The 26,547-nt window shown below is 47.8% G+C and overlaps 1 protein-coding gene across 1 annotated transcript; it reads right to left on the reverse strand.

The window, feature by feature from the left end:
• Positions 1 to 26,136, reverse strand: ARL13A (ARF like GTPase 13A). The gene is made up of 9 exons (XM_073360841.1): positions 26,104 to 26,136; positions 16,782 to 16,852; positions 14,900 to 15,149; positions 13,071 to 13,176; positions 8,526 to 8,731; positions 7,157 to 7,250; positions 6,831 to 7,041; positions 3,110 to 3,208; positions 1 to 509 (listed from the first exon to the last, which is right to left on the reverse strand). The coding sequence occupies exons 2-9, from the start codon at positions 16,795 to 16,797 to the stop codon at positions 433 to 435; spliced, it is 1,059 nt and encodes a 352-aa protein (XP_073216942.1). The 5' UTR covers positions 16,798 to 16,852; positions 26,104 to 26,136; the 3' UTR covers positions 1 to 432.
• Positions 26,137 to 26,547: the final 411 nt, after the last annotated feature.

Below are 26,547 nucleotides of genomic sequence, written 5' to 3' on the forward strand. Positions count from 1 at the left end.
TTTCATTTTATTCAGATGTTTACATCCAGTTTGTTGGCAGAACTCGCTACACGTGTGACACTTCAGCTTACATGTGTGAATCCCAAACATTCCCACAGTCCCTAGGATGAGGAAACTAGTCTTTACATTTTGAAGACTCATGCTTGAGACTCCACCTTTGTAGCCCACGAGCCCTGAGAATCTTGTCTCTCGAGCAGAGTTTCCATTAGGTTAGACAATCTCACTGCTGGAGCCGATACTGACTGCACGTACTCGTGGACACTTACCCTTTGGGACTTGGGAGGTTCTGAGTGGGAGCACAGATACATTGCACTGGTAGAGGGGAACATAGAACCTCACACCACCAGCAATAACAGCACAGAACAATCTGCCATCACCTCCTCATGCCTGGTGGAGACCACATTTATGCGGTCAACAATATGGAGCTTTTCTTCAGGAAGTGACAGCAGAGGGCTGCTTCCTCCGCTCTTGCCTCATTTTCAGAGCCAGCATTGCCCTTCGATACAAGTCTGAGAGAAAATAAAGACCCATCATTAATAACAAAGGAAAGATTGTAAATCTTGCTGCTGAGCAAGACAATAAGAATCAACCAACCAACCTCTTGGGGCAAAACTGATTACCAGCGTGCAGGACTCCTTTTCCTGGGCAGTATATTATGGGCCTAATTCAAAGCCCATTAGGTCAGAATTTCTGGGCTTGATGCTGAAGTTATGGGGTGAGGTTCTCTAGCCTGTGTTATGCAGAAAGACAGACTAGATGATCACAATGATCCCTTCTGGCCTTACAATCTATGTAGTCAATGGAAAGGCTCCCATTGACATTGATAAGCTTTGGATCAGGCCCTATGACAGCATGAGACCCCCCCCCATCATGATAATGCTGAGCACAGACCTTGCTTGTTTCCCAGACAATGGAGCTTACCCTTAATTCATAACTCCCTATCCGCTCCTTTTTCCAGCCCTCTTCAAATAAAGAGGAGCAGCAGCAACTCCTCCTCTTTCCAGCAAGTGTTGCAGGATGGTATAGAAAAGGAGTTCATTCTGCATCAGTGGCTGGGGTAGCTTCCTGCTTGGCTCGCTGCCACCGCTCAACCACACATAAGCTAGCTCTGAAGAAAGGGTAGTTTTAAGTCCAGCGAGAAGATGACTAAAGGGGCCCTCTGTTCATCTAAGCAAAAACTGCCCATCTGAGCCAAAATAACCTCCAAAACCCAGTCTAATAACCTTAAAGATATTCTGCCATCCCTCATGTGGAAAGGCCAAACAGTATTAACAATTAACTTCAGCTAATGTATGCAAAAACATCTATATCATTCACCAGCCACCATCATCAAAACAAGACACCTGCCTTCTCTTGGGGAGAAGTTCTCTGAGAGAATAGAGTCACCCACCCGGTGCAGACTTTTGAGATATAACTTTGGAAAATCAAATGAACTTTGATATCTGACAATCCCAGGACAGCAGTCCCAGCTAAAGGTCTGAAGTATTCCCCGCCTTTCTGGACAGGCTGTCCCCTATCCCCATTCCTTTTCAGCCTCATTCTCAAGCCCTCAAATCAGACTTCACCCCAAGGAATAGGGGGCATCTGTGATGGAACACACCACTGTATTCACACCTGACACACTACTGTAATAATCTATGTACAAGGTATGCCTTGTAAAGCATCATTTGAAAACTCATAATTCACTGGTCAGTATTGTCCTGATAACATACATGTGGCAACACCGTATGTGAAGTTACAAGATTTCCCTGTTCCAAACCCCACAGCCCCGCCCAAGCAGAAGTCAGTAAACAGGTCTGTCCTAAACAAAGGAATGTGTGCTTGCCTTAATTTGCATTTAAGTAGTAAACAGAGTCATCAGGAAGGGAAGGAAAGGGAAAACAAAGAAAAACTCGAACAGGTGGGAAAAAAACCCCAGCAGGGAACATCCTTTTACATAGACTATTTCCTGGTTCTTAGCTGGAAATGTTTTTCAAGAGGGGGACCGAAATTATAAAATGAGGAGCAAACACCCCCAACAGACCCCCTTTCTCCATGCTCATCACATTCTCTGCACCTCAGAAGACAAAAGGAAACAGGGATTGGACTCTGGGGAGTGGCTCCTGACCTGAAGAGTTTGATCAGTAATCTTGCTGGAAGCATGTGGTGAGAAATTTTGCTAGAACCTAACACAGTTTGTTAAATTAGGCACTAGTAAGCATTTTATCTTTCTTGTACCCATTTCTGACTTTTATGCCTCATTACTTGTATTCACTTCAAATCTCTCTTTGTAGCTAATAAACTTGTTTTATTGTTTCATCCAATCCAGTGTGTTTAAATTGTCTAGGTAACTTCATTTATCATGATACACTGCTGTATATTATTTCCTTAAAAGGATAATGAACTTAATATTTGCAGACTGTCCCAGAGAGGGCTGGGCAGTACAAGATGTACATTTCTGGGGGAAAGTCCAAGACTGGGAGTGTGTTGGGGTCATCCTGTAGTATAACCAGGCTGTGAGAGCCAGGGTATGACTGGCAGGCAGCAGTTACACAATCACATCTGGGAGTGGCCTGTCTGCTGGTGGCTGGTTGTGAGCAGTCCAGGTTGGAGGCTACAGGAGCAAGGCACCCCAGGTTACAAGACAGTGACACAGCGACCCACTAGTCTGGATTATATGATGGTATGTCACAGTATCAGAGTTGCCTTGAACCATTGTATGTACTCAATACATACATATGTACTCTGGGCACATCTGGCTATCCCTTTTAAACCTTGATTTCCAATACCCACCCAGATAACATCACTGGTCAGTCTGGGACCTTCCCAGGCTATAAGCTGTGCTGCAAAACAAATCAAACCGATGCTGCTCACAACTTCTTGCTGACTAAACATACCATTCCCAACCATTCCTCAGGCCAACAGCAAGTTGGGGGAAGATACTTCCCCATGGTCAGTTTGAAATCCACCAGTAACTTGATGCAATACGGGCCATAACATTTCACAAGCTTTCCTAATCCAAGAAACACAGATGATAGCAGATCAAACCCTTCCCACTCTTTGCAGGAACATGGACAGCAGATGTACAGCATCCCCTCCTGCATACACACTTCACCTGGGAAATACTGACCAAAGGTACCCGAGATGCCTTCGTTCTGTGGCTCCAGTGAGGACTCCTGGGACTTGATTTTATTTTTAATTTTCTTCTTTTTCTTCTTTGTGCTCTGCCCTGGATTAAATGAAGTTAAGTTAGATTTAACACTGGGACAAGGATTTTTTGTGGTCATTACACTAGCCGGGAAAACTTTGCCCAACAGCTTTCTGAGAACATCAGTATTTTCCTCCTCATTCTCACAGCAACACCTGCCAAGGATGGCAAAGATGTTCTGCAAAGTCTTCCCTTCCTTTCCCCCCTCCCATCCTCTCTGCCCCATGCAGCTAAACTTCAGTTAGGTGCTCTAAACTATCTACATTTCAGAACTCACTGTTTAGATCTGCAGTACCTGACATTTCTGTGTCCAGTTACAGAGAGTGGATTTATTAAGGCACCAGAGTTTTCTATGTTAAAAACCTAACTTGTATTTCTATTACCACCTTTATTTCTATTACCACTCCCTATCTTCAAGGGTTAGTAACGCACCTGAGGGAAATGTCCTGTAATACAAAGCAGGGGATATTGGTTTCAGGCTTGTGTTTTTTAAATGTAAACCAAAAAGACATTTGTGGGGTGGATCTACAAGCAAACTGTGCAGTGCATATGGAATGGGATGGTTAGGGTAACTATTTTTAAGAACAGATCAAGTTTTCTATGACCTTCCAGAGAAGTGGCACTCACATGACCCTGTAGCAGGATGTCTAACCATGCTGTGAAATGTCCTGTGGCTCAGGAAATCTGCTAACCCCTGATTATGCTTGAACTTTCAGAAAGCCTTTGATAAGGTCCCTCACCAAAGGCAAAGCAAAGGAGCAAAGTAAGCAGTCATGGGATAAGTGGAAATGCCCTGTCATGGATCAGTAACTGGTTAAAAATAGGAAACAAAGGGTAGGAGTAAGCGGTCAGTTTTCACAGTGGAGAGATAAATGGAAGGATCCCCCAAGGATCTGTACGAGAACCAATGCTGTACAATATATTCATAAATGACCTGGAAAAAGGGATAAACAATGAGGTGGCAAAGTTTGCAGATGATACAAAATTATTATAGATAGTTAAGTCCAAAGGAGACTGCAAAGAGTTACAAAGGGATCTAACAAAACTGCGTGACTGCAAAAGAAAATGGCAGACACTCAATGTTGATAAATGCAAAGTAATGCACCTTGAAAAATGTAACACCAATGATACATACAAAATGATGGGGTCTACATTAGCTGTTACCACTCAAGAAAGAGATCATGGAGTCATCATGGATAGTTCTCAGAAACCATCCGCTCAAATATGAAGAGGCAGTCAAAAAAGGTAACGATGTTAGGAACCATTAGGAAAGGGATAAATAATAAGACAGTAAATATCATAATGCCACTGTAAAACTCCATGATACACGCACATCTTGAATATTGCATGTAGTTCTGGTTGTCCCATCTAAAAAAGATATATTAGAATTGGAAACAGTACAGAGAAGGGCAACAAAAATTATTAAGGATATGGAACAGCTTCCCTATGAGGAGAGGTTTAAAAAAAACTTGGACTATTCAGCTTGGAAAAGAGACAACTAAGTGGGAGATGTTATAGAGGTCTATAAAATCATGATTGGTGGAGAAAGTGCACAAGGAAGTGTTATTTACCCCTTCACATAACACAGGCACTAGGAGTCACCAAATAAAATGAACAGGCAGCCGGTTTAAAACAAACAAAAGGAAGTCTTTCTTCACATAATGCACAGTCAACCTGTGGCACTCATTGCTAGGGGATGCTGTGAAGGCCAAAAGTACAACTAGATTCAAAAAATGAATTAGTTAAGTTCATGGAGGATAGGGCCATCAATGGCTATTAGCCAAGATGGTCAGGGACACAACCCCATGCTATGGGTGTCCCTAAACCCCAGACTGCTAGAAACGGACTGGATGACAGTGGATGGATCACTCAGTAAATTGCCCTGTTCTGTTCACTCACTCTAAAGCATCTGGCATTGGCGGCTGTCGGACGACAGGTTACTGGGATAGCTGGACCATTGGTCTGACCACTTTTGTTCAACATCTTTATTAATGATCTGGATGATGGGATGAATTGCACCCTCAGCAAGTTCGCAGATGACACATGGCTGTGGGGGGAGAGGTAGATACGCTGGGGGGTAGGGATAGGGTCCAGAGTGACCTAGACAAATTGGAGGATTGGGCCAAAAGAAATCTGATGAGGTTCAACAAGGACAAGTGCAGAGTCCTGCACTTAGGAAGGAAGAATCCCATGCACCGCTACAGGCTGGGGACCGACTGGCTAAGCACCAGTTCTGCAGAAAAGGACCTGGGGATTACAGTGGACAAGAAGCTGGATATGAGTCAGCAGTGTGCCCTTGTTGCCAAGAAGGCCAACGGCATATTGCCCTGTATTAGTAGGAGCATTGCCAGCAGAGCGAGGGAAGTGATTATTCCCCTCTATTTGGCACTGGTGAGGCCACACCTGGAGCATTGTGTCCAGTTTTGGTCCCCCAACTACACAAGGGATGTGGACAAATTGGAGAGAGTCCAGCGGAGGGCAAAAAAATGATTAGGGGGCTGGGGCACATGATTTACAAGGAGAGGCTGAGGGAACTGGGGTTATTTAGTCTGCAGAAGAGAAGGGTGAGGGGGGATTTGATAGTAGCCTTCAATTACCTGAAGGGGCGTTCCAAAGAGGATGGAGCTCGGCTATTCTCAGTGGTGGCAGATGACAGAACAAGGAGCAATAGTCTCAAGTTGCAGTGCGGGAGGTCTAGGTTGGATATTAGGAAACACTATTTCACTAGGAGGGTAGTGAAGCACTGGGATGGGTTACCTAGGGTGGAGGTGGAATCTCCATCCTTAGAGGTTTTTAAGGCCCAGCTTGACAAAGCCCTGGCTGGGATGATTTAGCTGGGGATTGGTCCTGCTTTGAGCAGGGGATTGGACTAGATGACCTCCTGAGGTCTCTTCCAACCCTAATAGTCTATGATTCTATGGCCGTTCTTATGTTTTTATGCTTAGCATGTGGCATTCAGGGGGGTAACTAAATACTCACTAGAGAAGAATAAGCTCTGTAGTTTGTGTCACATGGACCAGACAGTGACAGGTTCATTGGCAGGTGGCCTACACCAAGGCACCCAACGCAGGTTGACTCGCAGGTTCAAGTTCCACAAAACCTGAGCAAGTTCCTTTGCTATGGCACTAAAACCTTATAGGGATCTGCTACCACCTGTTTTATATTAGTGGCTGCAGCACAAGTATTTCCCAATTCCATGGTGAGGGAATGGGGAACAGGTGCTTCTTGATACCACTGCAGGATTTGGGGGACAGGCTTAGTAGAGAAGGTCACAAACCCCAGGAGAGGGCAGGAATCAGGCCACCATCACGACCCACCATCTGAAAACAACATGCTAGGTGAAATTCAGAGGGCCCCATGTGATGGGAACACCCTGGATGGACCTGCTCTGATTGTCTGCAGGTTGGTTATAAACTGGACCCATCCTGACCTGAAGTGGGTGTTGGGTTCCAGCTAAACTTTTCACACAGTTAGTGTTTACATGTGCAATATGTGCTGTTCCGATTCCCCTGAGTTGAAGTGGTGTCCATCATCTGTAGGTCTACAGTTTGGTTCAACAGCTCTCAGCATCCCCCACTAAATGAATTGTTCCAGCACCCCTGCTAGAGCCTTCTTTCAGTCTGATGCCTACTAATATTGTTACCTGCCGGGAGAGGAATTGTCCCCTGTGGGAGTGGTTTCTCCTGGCCAACTCTGTTGCTGTGGAGGAGCCCAACGGCAGCACTTGCTCTGTTCTCTCCTCCCCAAGCTTTCCCTTCCTCTTCATCAGCCACGTTCCCACACTGCACCAACCCTTTCTTCTTCATCTTCACTTTCTTTTTCCTTCTCTTGGGTACCCTTGGGCCTTCCTCCTTCTGTGTAGGGAAGAGGTGGGGGAAGTCCATTACCAGAGGTCAGTCCCTGTTTGGTGGGGATAGTAACAGGAACAGCAATATTAAGGGGTGAGGAATGAGTGGAGAGGCTGGTTACCTGTGGGAGGATGTTCTGGATGGGCTGTAGTGGTTTGTATTCCCCTATCTTGGCGCTTCCTTCCTGGGAACTCTCCCTTCTGGCCAGCAACTCCCTAGCGACAGGGAAGCACAGACAAATTAACAAATTCACCCCCCATCTCCCGCAGTATTTTTCCTCCCAGAGCCCTTAGCTGCAGTGTCCCCTGCTGCCTGGCTGTGGCAAGGAAGGGCACACTACCAGACAGCAGGAATTCAGAGACCAGAGCATGGATGCCTCTCAACTGCAGGCCTCAAGCAAAATCCTGTCCCCGGGATCTTGCCCCGTTGAGGAGCCCAGAGGCTCAGGTTCCCGGATGCTGATGGAGGCCCTTAACATTCTGTAGCATCCTCTCCAGCCAGCCATTCCATGAAGCCAGTCCAGGCCTCTGCTGAGCATGTGACCAAGAGCTCCCTATATGCCTGAGGGTGCTTCTGTCACATCCCAGCAGGCATGCATCACTTCCCCTGCTCACGGACCTGCAGCCGCCACACCTCATACACCAACTCTTGTTCCCTGAGGGCTTTTCAAGAGGCCCCATGTAGTTTAGTTGAAGGGGGGGCCTGCCCAAAGTTCTCTCCCCCAATCTGGTCCCAGGGAAGCACCTCACCCACCCCACTGTCACCATGCCAGCTAAAATGGCCACCTCTTTCATGCTCCCAGTTTTGAATATAGCCACCCCTCCCCCCATTGGTTTGTACACACAGGCCCAACTCTTGAGGCACCAGGGGAGATGCTGGCACAGCCCCTGCTGGGAGAGAGAGAATCATAGAATATCAGGGTTGGAAGGGACCTCAGGAGGTCATCTAGTCCAACCCCCTGCTCAAAGCAGGGCCAATCCCCAATTTTTGCCCCAGATCCCTAAATGGCCCCCTCAAGGATTGAACTCACAATCCTGGGTTTAGAAGGCCAATGCTCAAACCACTGAGCTATCCGCCCCCCATCATCTCTGCTGAGAGGTGCGTGAGGAAGTTCACAGCTACTCCAGTATCACTAGGAATGGCATTAGTTACTGCGTATCGTGAGGACCCTCTTGGATGGGGGCAGTGCTATAATTACAGAGCTCCGTGAAGCACTTTTCGTTGTGGTGCAGTGTCATCCTGGAGCCTGATTCTGCTCCCATTTTCACTGGTGTAACTCCTTGGGCTTGGCTGGAGTTATTCCTGACTTACACCGGTGTAAGGGAGAGGAGAAGAGTGAGAAATGTGCTAGTTCGGGGGGGGGGGGGGGGGAGTCTTTGGCTTTGAAGAATGAATCCCCCTCTTCTAGGCTGGCTGTCTGCACTCAGATCCACAGATGTCAGACCAAGGGCAGGGCATGGCCCAGAACGTTAACTCTCCATAGAGCAAACCTCTCCCTCCGTGTTTGGCTGCGGGTCCGCGCTGCTCTCCTGGGAGCCTCTTGCTCTCCGGGGGCTGGCTGGTCAGGGCTGTCTTGTTGCACCCGGGCACTCAGGACACTGTAGTTGATGGCAATGGTGTGCAGGAGCCAGCGGAGTCCCTGCAGAATGGTCCGGGACTGGCTTTTATGGAGACTTTTGGTTGCTGAAGATGGCTCCTGTGGGCAGAGAAAGCCCAAATCAGCATCTGCAGCAGCAGCAGCAGCTTGACAGCAAAGCAGCGAGGAGGAAAGGTACCTGAACAACTGCAGAGAGCAGCTCACCGCAGGGAGAAGGCCAGCCACCCGGCTTCTACTGTTGCAACCGGGGAAGTCCCCGTATGGCTCACTGGCACAGCAACTCACAAGAGTCCCAGATCAAGGTTAGCAGTAACATACAGGACACACATCTGATTGCCCAATTAGGCTAAGGATTAAGGCAGCTCTAATGTCTGGCCATCAGGTTGCAGACCTGGGGCCATACTGTGGATTTCTGTATCTGAGACAGAATCACCTGATTGGCAAGTTGGGGGAAACACACTGAGTCCTTTGACGTGAGATGGCCTGGCTAGGAGAGGGGTAGCAGGAAATAGTGACCTGGTTGCAAAGCATGTGGAGAAGTTTCTTCTCTCCCACATAAGATCTAGACATGCAGAGAGACTGACACCATCCCAGCATGCCAAGCCACTCACAGGCAGCATGGGGAATCCTGCTCCAAAACTGCCACAGGCTGCCACCAAGTAAACCAAAGGACAATCTCAGCTGTAGCAGTGTTTATATCCTCTGAGGACCTCCGGTCACTAGCTGATAACATGGTCACACACTTGAACAGGTCCAGTAGAGGGCACGGGGACAGACACCTGCCTGTATATGACATTCCCCTTCCACCCAGTGGAATCCTAATCTTAACCTCACACTGAGCGATCTGCTAGCTTCAAGACAGCCTGAGTGGTGTGGATTAGGGTTTGGGCCTTATTTTTATTAGGCTGTCATGGGCTCAGTGCCTCTTCAGGAGAATTAGGGCCTAATTGGCTCACAACGACCCTGTGGGCTACACCTGAGAGCAGGCAGGTGCTGCCCCTTTAGCTAATCAGCAATGGAGCAGCTGAGCTAGAACAGTGTAAAGGAAAAGTTCTGAGAAGGAAAGGAGAGAAAAAGAAGTGCTCAAAAGCAAGGTGCTGCGGCTGCTGCAGGCTGGGAGGAGCCCACAGGAGGTAGAGCAGCCCTGGGTGGGGGCGACAGTGACAGCTGCAAGAGAACCATCAGGAGCCCTGGAGAAGGGAGACAGTGGTGGAGTTCCTGTCATTAGGCTCTGGGAAAAGAGCCGGCCTTGGCCTCCCGACCAGAGAGTCTACATGTAAACACTGGCTTCTGGGAAGGGAATAAGGAGAGAGAAGAAACCCCCAGGGAGCAGAGCAGACTCTCTCTTGGGCGAAGCCCTGAGTTAGGGCCTACAATGTTTAGAAGAAACTCTTGGGGAGCTGGTTGGTTTGACCCCTGTGAGAGGAGTTCTGGGACAGGGCTTGTAACTTGGAGACCCCAGAGGTAACCTGCCAGAGTCCCTGGGGAAGAGAGGCTGCATGGGGAATCCTGTTGGAGAGGAGGTAGATGTTAGTTTGGCCCAAGAGGGACCGAGGAATTACTACTTTGGATCTGTTAGAACTTTTGTTTGGACCTTTTTGTTGCCCCTGGAGGGTATGGACATTGACTTGGCTGGAGGGCTGAGCCACGCAAGACCTGGCAAGAGGCAGGCATCCAGCAGGAGGCACTGGGGATGAGGACCCCTTGCAGCATTGCGCTTTGACACAAGGGGATGCTACAGATGGTGAGTACACCACCTTCCATAGGCCAAATGCTTCTCAGCCACTCCCTGTTAAATACTGGTGATGGGACACTAGATACCGAATAAATAATGTCCTTTAATGTCCTCACCAATGCTGAGGTGGTGGCATAAAATGGGGAGAAATGTTTATAATTCCCAGGGAACCTTTGCTTATGTATCTCCCATATTCACAGCCCAGTTCCTGACTGCTGGGACTGATGCAGAGGTGCTCATGGGGCCACGCATCTTCCTCCCCTGGCACTCCCAGACGCCCTGGGAGTTGGTCCCATCACTCCCCCTACTCAGCATAAGGCTCTGCATGAAGAGTCTCTCCAAAGATACTATGGCCAAAATTTTCAAAAGTGGCCACTGATTTTGTGTGGCAGGAGCCCAGCTTACGTGCAAGTCAGTGGGAGCTACAGGTGCTCAGGCCCAAGGTGTCTCAAGTTGGGCTCCCAGAAAATGAGCCACCCCAAAAAATCACTGGGCATTTTTGACAGTGCTGGTCTGCATGTTCCACATGCCCATGTTTTCTCCCCTCTACATAATTCCCTTTGACGCTGATGGCAAAAGACCCACAGCTTAATGCGTTCCCAGGAGCCGTGATTCCTGTATACGTATGAAAATGAATGAGACGGCTTCACGGCTTCCAGTCTTCACAGCTGAGGATGTTAGGGAGATTGCCAAACCTGAGCCGTCTTTTGTAGGTGACAAATCTAAGGAACTGATTATCACTACAAAAGGTTTTTTTTCCTCTCCTGCTGGTAATAGATCTCCTTACCTGATCACTCTCGTTACAGTGTGTGTGGTAACACCCATTGTTTCATGTTCTCTGTGTATATAAAATCTCCCCACTGTATTTTCCACTGAATGCATCTGATGAAGTGAGCTGTAGCTCACGAAAGCTTATGCTCAAATAAATTTATTAATTTCTAAGGTGCCACAAGTCCTCCTTTTCTTTTTGTGGATACAGACTAACATGGCTGCTACTCTGAAACTTAACAGTAACAAGTCACCGGGACCAGATGGCATTCACCCAAGAGTTCTGAAAGAACTCAAATGTGAAATTGAGGAACTATGGTTTATAACCTGTCCTTTAAATCAGCTACTGTACCCAATGACTGGAAGATAGCTAATGTAACGCCAATATTTAAGAAGGGCTCTAGAGGTGATCCTGGCAATTACAGACCGGTAAGTCTAACGTCAGTACCGGGCAAATTAGTTGAAACAATAGTAAAGAATAAAATTGTCAGACACATAGAAGAACATAAATTGTTGCCCAAAAGTCAACATGATTTCTGTAAACGGAGATCATGTCTTACTACTCTATTAGAGTTCTTTGAGGGGGTCAACAAACATGTGAACAAGGGGGATCCAGTGGACATAGTTTACTTAGATTTCCAGAAAGCCTTTGACAAGGTCCCTCACCAAAGGCTCCTATGTAAATTAAGTTGTCATGGGATAAGAGGGAAGATCCTTGCATGGATTGAGAACTGGTTAAAAGACAGGGAACAAAGAGTAGGAATAAATGGGAAATTTTCAGAATGGAGAGGGGTAACTAGTGGTGTTCCCCAAAGGTCAGTCCTAGGACCAATCCTATTCAACCTATTCATAAATGATCTGGAAAAAGGGATAAACAGCGAGGTGGCAAAGTTTGCAGATGATACTAAACCACTCAAGATAGTTAAGACCAAAGCAGACTGTGAAGAACTTCAAAAAGATCTCACAAAACTAAGTGACTGGGCAACAAAATGGTAAATGAAATTTAATGTAGATAAATGTAAAGTAATGCACATTGGAAAAAATAACCCCAAATATAATGGGGGCTAATTTAGCTACAATTAATCAGGAGAAGGATCTTGGATTCATCGTGGATAGTACTCTGAAGACATCCGTGCAGCGGCAGTCAAAAAAGCAAACGGGATGTTAGGAATTATCATCAAAAAAGGGATAGAGAATAAGATGGAGAATATCTTATTGCCCTTATATAAATCCATGGTATGCCCACATCTTGAATACTGCGTACAGATGTGGTCTCCTCATCTCAAAAAAGATATACTGGCATTAGATTCAGAAAAGGGCAACTAAAATGATTAGGGGTTTGGAACAGGTCCCATATGAAGAGAGATTAAAGAGGCTAGGACTTTTCAGCTCGGAAAAGAGGAGACTAAGAGGGGATATGATAGAGGTATATAAAATCATGAGTGGTGTGAAGAAAGTGAATAAGGAAAAGTTATTTACTTGTTCCCATAATATAAGAACTAGGGGCCACCAAATGAAATTAATGGGTAGCAGGTTTAAAACAAATAAAAGGAAGTTCTTCTTTACTCAGCGCAAAGTCAACCTGTGGAACTCCTTGCCTGAGGAGGTTGTGAAGGCTAGGACTATAACAGGGTTTAAAAGAGAACTGGATAAATTCATGAAGGTTAAGTCCACTAATGGCTATTAGCCAGGATGGGTAAGGAAAGGTGTCCCTAGCCTTTGTTTGTCAGAGGGTGGAGATGGATGGCAGGAGAGAGATCACTAGATCATTACCTGTTAGGTTCACTCCCTCTGGGGCACCTGGCATTGGCCACTGTTGGTAGATAGGATACTGGGCTGGATGGACTTTTGGTCTGACCCAGTATGGTCATTCTTATGAGACTGGTGAGAATGGTGTCAACTACATCAAGCTGGACAAGCCCTTCTCACACTTACGATGCGGCACAGTGACTTGTTTTCGTTCACAAGCTTCTCCAGGGTCAGGCATTCGATCAGCTCACATGGGAGGAGGGCATCAACCTTGTCCTGTTTATTGGCCAGCCTGGGAGTAATAAAAAGGGACGAAAGAGAAAAAAGAATAAGACGTCACTGGCCAGCAGAGCTCCTACAGTAGCTCAATGTTATCCTTCTTCAGCCTCACTCCTGTGGGGAGGTGGAGCCAGGCTAGTGCTGTGGGGAGCTTGTCCAGGGTGGTTGGCATGATTTGGTAACCCTGCAGTTTGAGGTTTATTCAAAGGCAACATAGCAAATTCCAAAGACAGCCAGCGAGATTCACGTATGAGCTTGCGGGAGCTTGCAAGGGCCTGGTTCAGCCCAGACCACCACTCTGTGACCATCTGTCCCGAGCTCTGGGATGGGATCAAACAAACCCACCAAACTCAGCCACAGAAACTCAGACAAATCTGAGGCAGCAAGAAGCTTCACTTTGAGTTTGGCAGAGTCTGGCAAAAGTCCCCAAAAGTTTCCCTAGAAGTCTGGCAGGGTCAGGTTTTAGTTACACAACCTTCTTATCTCTAGTGTGGAGGGGACCATGTGAAAGTTTGGGACCGCTGAAGCAGAGGGATGGAATCCACAGCCTCTGTCACATGGACAGGAGAACCCCCAACTGGCTCATGGTTCTGAATGAAGAACCGTGATTTGGGGTAGGCTTTGTTCATCCCTAACATTCACTTCACCCCAGGCCTGCTCCTGTTTGAGTTAATGGCAAAAATTACATTCACCTCAGTGGGATCAGGACTGGCCCCTTCACCTGAGCACTGGCCCCAGCCCTGAGCCTGGGTCCTCACCCTTTCCCTATAACCCACTATCCTGCTCTGCCACAGCCCCCTGCTTCACAGACTAACTGCCTTGTCCCATCCACCCCGGCAGTGCAGACACCATGCCAGTGGAACGCAAGGGACTGGTGGAGACACTGTGAGTTGGGACTGAGGGGCTCAGTGACAAGGGCCTATTAGTTCACATGTTGCCACCACCATTTCCAGAGTGGTTCAGGATGTGCTAAGCTGAGGGAATACAAAGCCACACTAAGCCACGGTTCCAAACTGATGTGAACAGAACCGTGTGGCTGGGCTTTTCTTTCTGCATCATGTCAGCCAGGCCCAGTTAAAACTCAGAGCACAGAGAGTCCTCTGGGGAGCGTCCCATCACCTCAATGTTTGGCAGAGTCTCCCAGATAAGCTGCACCTGTCTCATTCCCGAAGATAACCCATCATGCTTCAGTAACTGCTGAGTCATGTTAAAAACTCAGACACCTTAACAAGACCCAATGGCTACCAATAAGACTGAGCAGATGGACTATCTGCTCTGTGTGGGAACCCAAGAATGCTCTCCCCTCTACTCTACTCTCTCTTCACCTAGTTTAGATTGACAGCTCCATGGAGCAAGGACCTTCTCCTTTATGCACCTGCAACGTGCCAGGCACATCTCTGTGCAACATAACTAATGATCATCACTAAGGCACCCGCAGCTCTACCCTGCAGAGGACACAAGAGAAGTGCGGTCTGCAGAACTACCCTACTTTGACTCCATGCTAGTCTCACCAGCACTGTGCTTCTTTCTAATCACCCCACCAGCCCTAATCCAAAGGGACAATCCTCTCTTAATTCAGCTTTCTCATTCGTTCCAATCCTGGGTTCCCCTCACCCATGCTGTTTCAGCACTGGGATCCCCAAATATCGCCTTTGAGGTTCCTGCCCGGATGTGCAGCAACCCCATTTACTGGAATGGCCAAGGAACACTTCAATGCAAGGGAAAGGCAGCCTTACAGTAACAGGGGCTTCCCTGAAATCCTAGGGTGAGCCAGAACACGGCCCAAGGTCCTCCTGGCCTCTTCCATCCGCAGCACATCGCTGGAGTCCAGAACAAAGATAATCCCGTGAGTGTCACCGTAGTGATTACGCCATATGCCCCGCAACCTCTGCCCCCCGGACAGGTCGACAAGGGAGACTTCAAACCGGTCCACTCTGAGTTCAGTTTGGTTAGGCTTTGTTGTGGGGAGCACCTCACACGAGAGCACTGCAGAGAGAACAGCACCCACAGTAACACACACGCAGCCCCCAGACAAACACTGAACGTTATTATTCCTTGTTCCCAGCTATGGTTTATAGCAAGGATCCCCTGTATTAGCATTAACCCCCTTCAGCTACATTCCTGTTCTCATTTAAGGGGACACATTGGCAATTCTGGGAAACGCCAGGATTACATTCCCTATGGACAGCTCCAGGGGGTTATTGCAGGACCTTAGCTAGCAGAGTGGTCCAGTGGTTAGGGTGCTAGCCTGGGACTCAGGAGACCCAGGTCCAATTCCTTACTCTGCCACAGATGGCTAGTGTGACCCAGGTGAGTCATTTAGTCCCTCTCTGCCTCCATTCCCCACCAGTAAAATGGGGATAATAGGATGGCCCTACCTCCCAGGAGTACTGAGAGGGTAACTGCATTACAGATTGGAACGTGCTCAGATAGCACAGTGATGGGGGCCAGATAAATACCGTAGGTAGGTTAATCCTAGGACTGTGTTCACTGTAGGCTGTGGCTGTTTCAGATCCAATTCCTGTCTTAAAGTAGGTGATTAAGTGGGTCTTGGTCAGCATCATGACTTTAGGCCACTGCAGCACAAACTCCTTGCTCTGTGACACCCCTGTTCATAGATCTATCCTAAATCCTGGCAGGTTTGGCGTGGGGGGAGAGGGGAATAGCCCCACCCTGTTTCCTATTGTGCAGTGGCAGGTCAGGTTAATCCTAGCAGTATATTTCTTAAAGCAATCATGACTCTGTTGATTGTTTTAGAGTAGCCAAATGGCTTGCCAGGAATCCCAGGGATTGAGGCCTGTCGATATCCCAGCCATATTTCCCACTGGCGATCTTATCCCCTAGGTTTAACCTGAGTGGCTACCCAGTACTACATTTCTGTTGCACCTGGCTGTCTAAATCCCAGTTCTGCAGAAGGGGCCATTGTATTCCAGACACTCTGCAAATCTAGATGCATCACGCTGTATGCCTGCATCCTGTGTAACAGCCTGATGCAGTGAATTCAGATCTCTGATGCTCAGCAGTGGCTTGGTCCTCAAGTCCCACAGAGAGTGAGTGATATAGACTGTCCAAGTCTACATCCCCTACGCTGGAGTCGGACAAACAATGTCAGCTACATAAAGTTACCAAATAGACATGAGAAAGTCAAACCCACCTACCAGAGCATAAAGACACAATTATGATCCAATGTTGACCTCACAGGATTATTACAATGCTGCCTCCTGCAGAGGATGGAGGGGAATAATTGGAAGCACGGAAAGATTTATCCCCTCAGCGATGGGGAGATTTGAAGTTATTTGCAAAGAACAATAAACTCTTTGCCTCTGGCATCATGTCAGCTCAGCTGAGACTCAGGGTGTGACTGCAGCACAGGTAGACACAGCAGCAAAGCTGAGGTACTGCAAGTGGCAGCCCGGGCTGTGCAGCCCTGCCCGAGACCCTGGTTATGTACACAAGTTGCTAGTCCACGCTGCTGCTCGTGGCTTCAGTGCTGGGTGTTATTGGAGCTAGCTAGATCAAAGCTAGCTCGGATACGTCAACACATCCGCTCTCGCCTCTGACAGCAGCATAGACATATCCCCAGACTCCAGCAGTAACTGGAGACAGCTGGCTCCTCACCTCTCTGTATCTCCATTATGAGGGAGGTTTTCCCTGTATTGTCCAGGCCAATGACAAGGAGGGTCACTTTCCTGATGAGGAAGAAAAACAAAGTTAGCCTGCACCGAGGAGATATTCTCCCCTCCAAGCAACGGGACTGTGGTCTCTGACTTGAAATGGTCATCACAGCCATCTTGTGAGCAATTATCCTAAGGGCTCATTGGGTCTAGTTCTCCCTGGTATAACTCCACTGAATTCATGGGGTTAGAGCAGGGAGGAAGCCGGCCCTTTGTGGACCTAGAGTGGATAACTGAGGACAAGGGCAGGGTAAGAGAGTAACACAGAAAAGATACCCTTAGTCAAGGGGTGGTCTGGACCAGCAGCTCAGCCCTGCTTTGTTGCTCCAGCTGGGGTGCTGGGTCGGGGCTGCACCACGTGGGTTGGCCCTTCTCCGGCGCTTTGGCGCGGGTGCAGGGTTGGGGGCTGTACCACGCGGCTCCCAGAAGCCACGGCATGGCCCCGCTCCAGTTCCTATGCACTCCAATGGGAGCTGCAGGGGGATGCCTGAGGATGGGGCAGCGTGTAGAGCCGCCTGGCCGCGCCTCCACATAGGACCCAGAGAAGGGACATGCCACTGCTTCCGGGAGTCGCTTGAGGTAAGTGCCTCTCAGAGCCTGCACCCCCTGAGCCTCTCCCCACGCCCCAACCCCCTGCCCTGATCCCCTTCCCGCTCTCCAAATCCCTCAATCCCAACCCGGAGCACTCTCCTGCGCCCCAAACCTTTCATCCCCAGTCCCACCCCAGAGCACACACCTCTAGCTGGAACCTGGACCCCTTCCCACACCCCGCCCCAGCTCTGATCCCCCTCCCACCCTCCGAACCCCTTGCTCCCAGCCCAGAACACCCTCCTACACCCCAAACTCCTCATCCCCAGCCCCACCCCAGAGCCTGCACCCTCTCCCGCACCCCAACACCAATTTTGTGAGCATTCATGGCCCGCCATACAATTTCTATTCCCCAATGTGGCCCCTGGGCCAAAAAGTTTGCCCACCCCTGCCCTAGTCCATTCCCTAGGGGCCAGCCCAGGATTGTCCCCTTCAGCAGGATTCTCTTGGCTTGGGTTCCTTCCCTGGAGCAAGGCCTCTTGCCACTACCTGGACAGAATCCTTCCCCAGAGCCAGGGGTTTGCCTCCTGCAGCTCTCCTCTGGGGACTCATGACAGCCTAAGGCTTCCTGCCACTGCCTGGGAGTTCCCTGTTCCTTGGCACACACCTGCCAGGCCTGCCCGCACTCTGCTGGAAGTTCCTGTCTCTAGCTAATGAGCCAGATAAAGGGTTACCAGAGCTCAGCTGAGGTGGTTTCTAATCAGCTGCCAACCAGCCACCTAGGAATGTAATTACTGCCAAGGGGTCTGGGTTGGCTTGTTCTCCCTTACAGACCTGTCACAGGTCCCTGACTCCCTTGAAAGGGCCAATCCCTGTGACAGAGCCCCTCTTTCCTGGACCCTCCCCTTACATCAGTGCAGAGTCTCCATCCATCCTGAGAGAGTTGAAACAATGGCATTTATAGGAATGGGGGTAAGGACCGCCAGGGCTGTGCCCTGACAAAGTTCTGTCCCCACACATACATCACGCACAGCACCCCAGGCACAGGAATGCCTGTCAGATCCACTTCTCCTCTTAGAATCATAGAATCATAGAATATCAGGGTTGGAAGGGACCCCAGAAGGTCATCTAGTCCAACCCCCTGCTCAAAGCAGGACCAATTCCCAGTTAAATCATCCCAGCCAGGGCTTTGTCAAGCCTGACCTTAAAAACCTCTAAGGAAGGAGATTCTACCACCTCCCTAGGTAACGCATTCCAGTGTTTCACCACCCTCTTAGTGAAAAAGTTTTTCCTAATATCCAATCTAAACCTCCCCCACTGCAACTTGAGACCATTACTCCTCGTTCTGTCATCTGCTACCATTGAGAACAGTCTAGAGCCATCCTCTTTGGAACCCCCTTTCAGGTAGTTGAAAGCAGCTATCAAATCCCCCCTCATTCTTCTCTTCTGCAGGCTAAACAATCCCAGCTCCCTCAGCCTCTCCTCATAACTCATGTGTTCCAGTCCCCTAATCATTTTTGTTGCCCTTCGCTGGACTCTCTCCAATTTATCCACATCCTTCTTGAAGTGTGGGGCCCAAAACTGGACACAGTACTCCAGATGAGGCCTCACCAATGTCGAATAGAGGGGAACGATCACGTCCCTCGATCTGCTCGCTATGCCCCTACTTATACATCCCAAAATGCCATTGGCCTTCTTGGCAACAAGGGCACACTGCTGACTCATATCCAGCTTCTCGTCCACTGTCACCCCTAGGTCCTTTTCTGCAGAACTGCTGCCTAGCCATTCGGTCCCTAGTCTGTAGCTGTGCATTGGGTTCTTCCGTCCTAAGTGCAGGACCCTGCACTTATCCTTATTGAACCTCATCAGATTCCTTTTGGCCCAATCTTCCAATTGGTCTAGGTCCTTCTGTATCCTATCCCTCCCCTCCAGCGTATCTACCACTCCTCCCAGTTTAGTATCATCCGCAAATTTGCTGAGAGTGCAATCCACACCATCCTCCAGATCATTTATGAAGATATTGAATAAAACCGGCCCCAGGACCGACCCTTGGGGCACTCCACTTGATACCGGCTGCCAACTAGACATGGAGCCATTGATCACTACCCGTTGAGCCCGACAATTTAGCCAGCTTTCTACCCACCTTATAGTGCATTCATCCAGCCCATACTTCCTTAACTTGCTGACAAGAATACTATGGGAGACCGTGTCAAAAGCTTTGCTAAAGTCAAGAAACAATACATCCACTGCTTTCCCTTCATCCACAGAACCAGTAATCTCATCATAAAAGGCGATTAGATTAGTCAGGCATGACCTTCCCTTGGTGAATCCATGCTGGCTGTTCCTGATCACTTTCCTCTCATGCAAGTGCTTCAGGATTGATTCTTTGAGGACCTGCTCCATGATTTTTCCAGGGACTGAGGTGAGGCTGACTGGCCTGTAGTTCCCAGGATCTTCCTTCTTCCCTTTTTTAAAGATTGGCACTACATTAGCCTTTTTCCAGTCATCCGGGACTTCCCCGGTTCGCCACGAGTTTTCAAAGATAATGGCCAGTGGCTCTGCAATCACAGCCGCCAATTCCTTCAGCACTCTCGGATGCAACTCGTCCGGCCCCATGGACTTGTGCACGTCCAGCTTTTCTAAATAGTCCCTAACCGCCTCTATCTCCACAGAGGGCTGGCCATCTCTTCCGCATTTTGTGATGCCCAGCGCAGCAGTCTGGGAGCTGACCTTGTTAGTGAAAACAGAGGCAAAAAAAGCATTGTGCTGTAACCCCAAGATGCATCAATGCCACCTTGCCCCGTGATGCTGAGACCTGAGCCAACAGCCGCCTAAGCTGGGGAGCTTTATTCTTCTTTACCCATTGTCCCAATAGACAAGAAATTTCCCAAGATCTATGATGAACAAGCAATGACCTGGAGGGGGCTCAAAGGGACTCCCTGTTTTAGTTCTGCCACTAATTCTGAAGGAGGTTTGGGCGATTCTCCTGCTTCTGCTCAAGCTCACCCCTTCACTTGACACTGCTAATCCCCCCTGACAGAGATTACTTATCCTTGGGGCTCAAAGATCCTGTTGAGGAGCTCAGTGTTTTCCTTACTGACCCACTAGATAGTGCCAAATGACAGATATTTTCAAAAACATTCCTACGGGAAGGAGTCCCCAGCCCTCCCCATTCAATTATTGTATTAGGGACAAAGGCCTTCTTCTCCTGACCCTGCATCTTCTGCTGGCATCTGCACCTCTGCAAGGCTGCATACAAACTGTTCCTGCTGATGTGTGAGAGGGAAACATTCTGATTTGGGAGCATTTCACATCCACTTTGCACAAGTGTAAATAACTAGATAAGGTGTAAGACAAAGGAGAATCCGGCCCAAAGAATTGTCCCTCTGCTGAGCAGTGCATGTCTGGGGCCTTGCACATAGGCTTCCCCATGGAGGAGAAAGCAGTGATGTTGAGTTTGAGTATATTTTATGTGTAACTGGTTTTATTTACACCTATATGACAGTCCTGGAACAGAAGGGCTCATGAACAGCATGCAGGCAATCCCTTCTTTCAGCAATCTCAGCCCACTACCCAATTCCTAGTTCCCAGGGAGCAACTCTGCCTCAACAATTGCCTAGTTACATGAGGGTAGAGGGCAAAGCCTCCTGCTGCCTCCACAGCTCCCCTAAAGAACCTGCAACAACAAAACTAACTGACATCTCTTCAGAGGCTGAACATTTACTCACATGCTAAGAAGAAAAAAGGTGTAAGACTATGTGTAACCGTGCTACCTGGTGACCCCTGCTGTAGCAGTGTAGACATCTCTAGCAAAGTGCAGCTTCAAACCAGTTTGTTGGTCCAATGGAGCTGTCTCCTTCCATGGCGAGGAGACAGGGATTTTGTTTACATGGGAAAAACAATGAATTGTATTCCTGGGGCTGGGGATACAGGGTTCATCGCAGGCTAAGGGGACACTTGTGGGACCCCTGAATTAAAATACTGGTGGCACATCATTGCATGAATTTTTTTTTAAAAGCAAGAATCCCAGAATTCCTAATACTATCACAAAATGCAGAATTCAGCTCTCATTAAAAGTAATGGGATGAAACTGAGCAAAGACTGAATAGCAGAGAACATATGCCAGCACTGAGGTCTATTTCTTATGGGGTGCTAGTCCCCAGTGTAAATGGTGAAAACCTTATTGCTTGGTCATTTTAGCCTAAAACTAAACAAAACACTGGACAATAGACTAGTCAGAAAAACTTCAACAGAACGATTTTCCATCAGAAGATTCAATTCCATCTAAATCGAAACGCTTCAAGAAATCATGTCCTGTTCACCAAAATTTCATTTCAGAGAGGAAACAAAAAATGTTCCAACAAAGACAAAACATCCCTTTCTCTCATTTTCCAAACTAAACATTTTGATTTTACATTTTTAAATTACTTTGTTTAGAATTTTTTTTATTTTATATTATAAAATAAAGTCAAAATTGAAACATTTTGGATTTGGTTGAAATGAAACAGGTCAACCAACCCGGAATGAAAATTCTTCAGAATTTTCCTCTATGGAGAATTTTAAAATTTTCAGGTTTGTATCTATTTGAAACAACGCCAGATTTTGAAATCTTTTGTGAAATGGAATTTCTGTCCTCTGCATGCATGCCATAGGGAACATGCCAGTCCAGCTCAGGAGTGAGATAGGACCTTTAAATCTTTTCCCATCTGGTTTTCAATTTAATAACATTTTCTTTATAGATTTTTACATATTTTAACATTAACACTATTTTGATGGTTAAAGCAAAGAGCTTGGAAACACAACAATGCAGCATGCTCCCTCTCTGACAATACGGACAGTCCTATGGGCTGGAGAAATGGGGCTCTCTACCAGGCATCCAAAAGAGTTTATTAAACAATCACACAAAGGGCCAGCATCAGGACAAAGTTCCTCAGAGTGCATGACACGATACAGATCCCTGTCCCAGACAAAGCAAAGGGTCAGACTTCCCACCCGCCCCATCCAGAGAAGTCACTGATTCATTTCTAATGCAAAGCTGTTGGTAGTTAACATGCAAAATGTCATGAGGCAACTGGGTCCTGGGGGATTACCTGATTGGTTCCTGTATTGCCTGCAGCCATGACCAGCAGTGGGAGAGGAGCTGGAACATACTCTGTAGAGAGAGGAGAGCCTCTCGCCTCTGTACCTAGGAATACCAGAGAAAGTGAACAGCGAGCCCCCCTTACTGCTGTGCCAGCCAGCACAGCAACCAAGGGAGGAGTCGTCACTGATACAAGGACGGAACCACCAGAGACTCCAGTTCTACTGTGCTGTGCTTCATCCTCCCAGCTATAGCAATGCTCATCTATCCAGAATGACCACCCATTGGGCTGTAGATAAGGCTTTATTGGGATTTCTCAGGATCCCTAGAACCTTCCGTCTCCTGCACACAAACAGGCCTGGGCTCCCCCTCTCTTCTGGGAAGGGTCATGCTGGCCTGAAATTCCCCTTTTCACGTGTGGGGTAGCAGAGTCGTGTTAGCCCCACTCTCCCTAAAATCTCCTGTTTCCAGCCATGTGTAAAAGGGTCAAAATGCCGCAAGAAATAGTCTGTAAGCTCTTTCAGGAAGGGATCATCTTTGTGTTGTGTGGTTGTACAGCTCCTGGTACTTGAGTGGACCGCCTAGGTGCTACTGCAATGTAAAAGTAATAAATAATTGGCCTGGTTTTGCAGGCCCAAGTGGTTCAGAGCAGCCTCCAAACTTTGGGATGTTTCTCTGAACTGAACCACCAGCAGTTTGTCTATAGCCAGCCACCGCACGCTGGGTGTCCACTGAGAAGACAGGATAGTCAATATTCTAAGCCAATTCTTCAGTTAATGGAAATCTGTGACTGGGTTTTTCTTAGGGTATGTCTACACTATGAAATTAGGTTGAATTTATAGTAGTCGATTTTTTAGACAGTGATTTTATACAGTTGATTGCGTGTGTCCCCACACTATGCACTAAGCGCCTTCCTCTTCAGCGTGGGGCACACGTCACTTTCTGGAGAATTCTCTGCACCTTGAAGTCTTTAAACCATGATCTGAGGACTTCAATAGCTCAGACATAGGTGAGAGGTTTATTGCAGGAGTAGGTGGGTGAGATTCAGTGGCCTGTATTGTGCAGGACATCAGACTAGAGGATCATAATGGTCCCTTAATATCTATGAATCTATGAATGATATCACTCTCCTGAGGATAACATAGAGAGAGAAAGAATGGATGTTGCTTGAATGCCAGCAAACACCTGGACCACATGCTGCCATGCTTTCTTATGCAAAGATTCCAGACTACATGCTACTGGCCTGCTGTGGTAAAGTGTCCTAACATGGAGGACGCAATAAGGCTGCCCTCCCCAGAAACCTTTTGCAAAGACTTTGGGAGTACCTCCAGGACAGCTTCATTGAGATGTCCCTGGAGGATTTCCGCCCCATCCCCACACACGTTAACAGACTTTTCCAGTAGCTGTACTGGACGCGAATGCATCCCAAGTCTTCAGGGTAAATTAATCATTAAACACACTTGCTTTTAAACTGTGTATTATATTTACAAAGGTACCCTCACCAAAGCTGCCTTCTCCACCTTCAAGGTCTGGGAGCCCGGGTTGGGAGGGTATTGGCTCCAGGGTGATAAACAGTTCCTGGCTGTCGGGGAGAATGGTTTCTCCGCTAGCCTGGGTGCGCGCTATCTTCCTAGTCCCCAAAATCCTCATCCCTGTTGCATGAGACTCCCCCCTTGCAGGAGTCCACGTACAGGGGTGGGGCAACTGTAGGGGCACCCCCTAGAATTGCATGCAGCTCATCATAAAAGCGGCATGTCTGGGGCTCTGACCCTGAGTGGGTGTTTGCCTTTTGGGTTTTTTGGTAGGCTTGCCTGAGCTACTTAAGTTTCATGTGGCACTGCTGCAGGTCCCTGTGATAGCCTCTGTCCTTCATGCCCTTGGAGATTTTTACAAATATTTTGGCATTTCGTCTTTTGGAACAGAGTTCTGATAGCACAAATTCATCTCCCCATACAGCGATCAGATCCCGTACCTCCCGTTCGGTCCATGCTGGAGCTCTTTTGTGATTCTGGGACTCCATGGTCACCACTGCTGATGAGCTCGCCACACTGGCCAAACAGGAAATGAAATTCAAAAGTTCGCAGGGCTTTTCCTGTCTACCTGGCCAGTGCATCTGCTGTCCAGAGCAGTCACAATGGAGCACTGTGGGATAGCTCCTTGAGGCCAATTCCGTTGAATTGTGTCCACGTGAACCCAAATTTGACCTGGAGATGTCGATTTCAGCACTAATCCCCTAGTCGGGGAGGAGTAGAGAAATCGATTTTAAGAGCCCATTAAGTTGATAAAAATGGCTTTGTTATGTGGATGGGTGCAGGGTTAAATCCATCTATTGCTGCTAAATTTGACCTAAACTTGTAGTGTAGACCAGGGCTATGATGCTATCCTCACCATTCTGCCCTCTAAGCACAGGGCCAGATTCTCAGCTGATGTTAATCAGCATAACCACACCAAAGTCAATCACTGATTTCCACCAGTTTAAGAGCTGACCTGACCGGATGCTGGGAGAAGCAGGGAAGTCTGGAGAATGGGGAGAGGAAAGGGCAAGAGGGAAGCGTAACATCTAAGAAAGTCAAAATTAAACTCCTGCTCTATTGCAGAATTTTAAGTAAGATGTCCTGTGAACACAGAATAACCAGATACTGATGTCCTGGGAGCACAGAATAACCAGATAACCAGAACTAGCTGCAAGTCTCTTTGTACAGTGCCTAGCACAATAGGGTCCTGCCCAATGAGTCGGGTTTCTAGGTGCTTTCACAATACAAATAATACAGACATTTCTTAATAATGATATTAACTATAATTTCTATTATATTAAATAGTTACTATAATAGTAACAGTAACAACAACTCCACTGCAGCTTTGTGTGTCATTATTTTTCTTTCCTAACAAACAGCAGCTTTGTGTGTCATTATTTTTCTTTCCTAACAAAGAGCAGCTGATCAGACATTCCTCATTGAGATGGCAAGCAGCACAAGTGAAGCAAAGCCACGCCCCCCCAACCCCACTCCCTGTGACGCATAGTAATTCCCATCACCGAATGGAGTTCTCAGTGACCTGCTGATAAGAAGCCTCAGCCACCAGATTCTAGCACCCTCAGACACCCCGAGTACACCTCACTCCACCAAGATTACTAGGTATATTCAGGGAGAACGGTACTACTTGGTGTAAGGACATTGAAATCTGCTCCTGGGTCCCTATGAGGATGCAGAGAAAGACAAAGGAACCTTGTTTTGGGGGGGAGAAATAATAGCTGACTTTTCCCCCTCCCCTCAAGCGATGGATCTAGGGATTTTTGAGGACAGACAGGTGTAACCATTCCCCAACAACCCCTCAGTCACAATACTTCTACCTCTAACACAATGCTTCCCTAAACAACTGCCTGTTCTTGTATGGTAGAACTATCCCTGGCTTCTGCCTCAGCCAGACTTCTGAAGTCAAATGCCACCATCTTTCCCTGAACTTTCTTTCAATGCCCAAAGAATGACTACAAACTCCCAGCACAGCCACCCAGGCCTGAAGAGAAAAAACACCCCTCCCAGCAGCACCCTGAGAATCCATGTAATATTCCTGAGCTAAGAATTCCTCAGAACTGAGCCCCAATTCCAGCCAGGAGACAAGACCATCTCATGTTAAAGGAGTGCACATCAGAGTCTCTCACCAGTTAGCCTCTGCTGTCCGGCTGCTGGTCACACTCTCCTCCTTCCTGCAGCATTCAACTAAATCTAATCTGGATTTAAACTAGTCACTACGTGTAGCCTTCTTAATCTCAGGATGGGTTCAGACCGGGCTGTCTGTGCATTATGGGAAATGTAGTTCTGAAGGCTTTGCCTCTCCCATTGCATTTTACAAGGCTGGAGGGAGAGTTGCTTTATCCACAAGGCCATGTGTATGACCACTGAATAAAGCAACAATCAGGTCCATCTCTGTTTTTAAATGGCTTGGAGAAATGGAGCACTCGGATTGGCCACCACAGTTTTCCAACAAAGATAGTATCTGCTGTAACAGATCACCCCACAGATCACTCATTGGCCTAATCTCCCAATTACTGTTCATACCCTGTAGCACCTGCAAAGAGCAACAGCCATTCACTGCTCATGTGGCA

The sequence above is a fragment of the Lepidochelys kempii genome, chromosome 9 (genome assembly GCF_965140265.1).
Source record: "Lepidochelys kempii isolate rLepKem1 chromosome 9, rLepKem1.hap2, whole genome shotgun sequence".
NCBI lineage: Eukaryota > Metazoa > Chordata > Testudines > Cheloniidae > Lepidochelys > Lepidochelys kempii.

What these genes read in the sequence shown, in the direction of transcription:
- ARL13A (XM_073360841.1), bottom strand. An exon ending in TCAGGGAAGCCCCTGTTACT is followed by an intron (nt 13,177 to 14,899) that starts GTAAGGCTGCCT and finishes TATTACTCCCAG; the next exon opens with GCTGGCCAATAAACAGGACA. An exon ending in TCCAGAACATCCTCCCACAG is followed by an intron (nt 7,042 to 7,156) that starts GTAACCAGCCTC and finishes TTCCCTACACAG; the next exon opens with AAGGAGGAAGGCCCAAGGGT.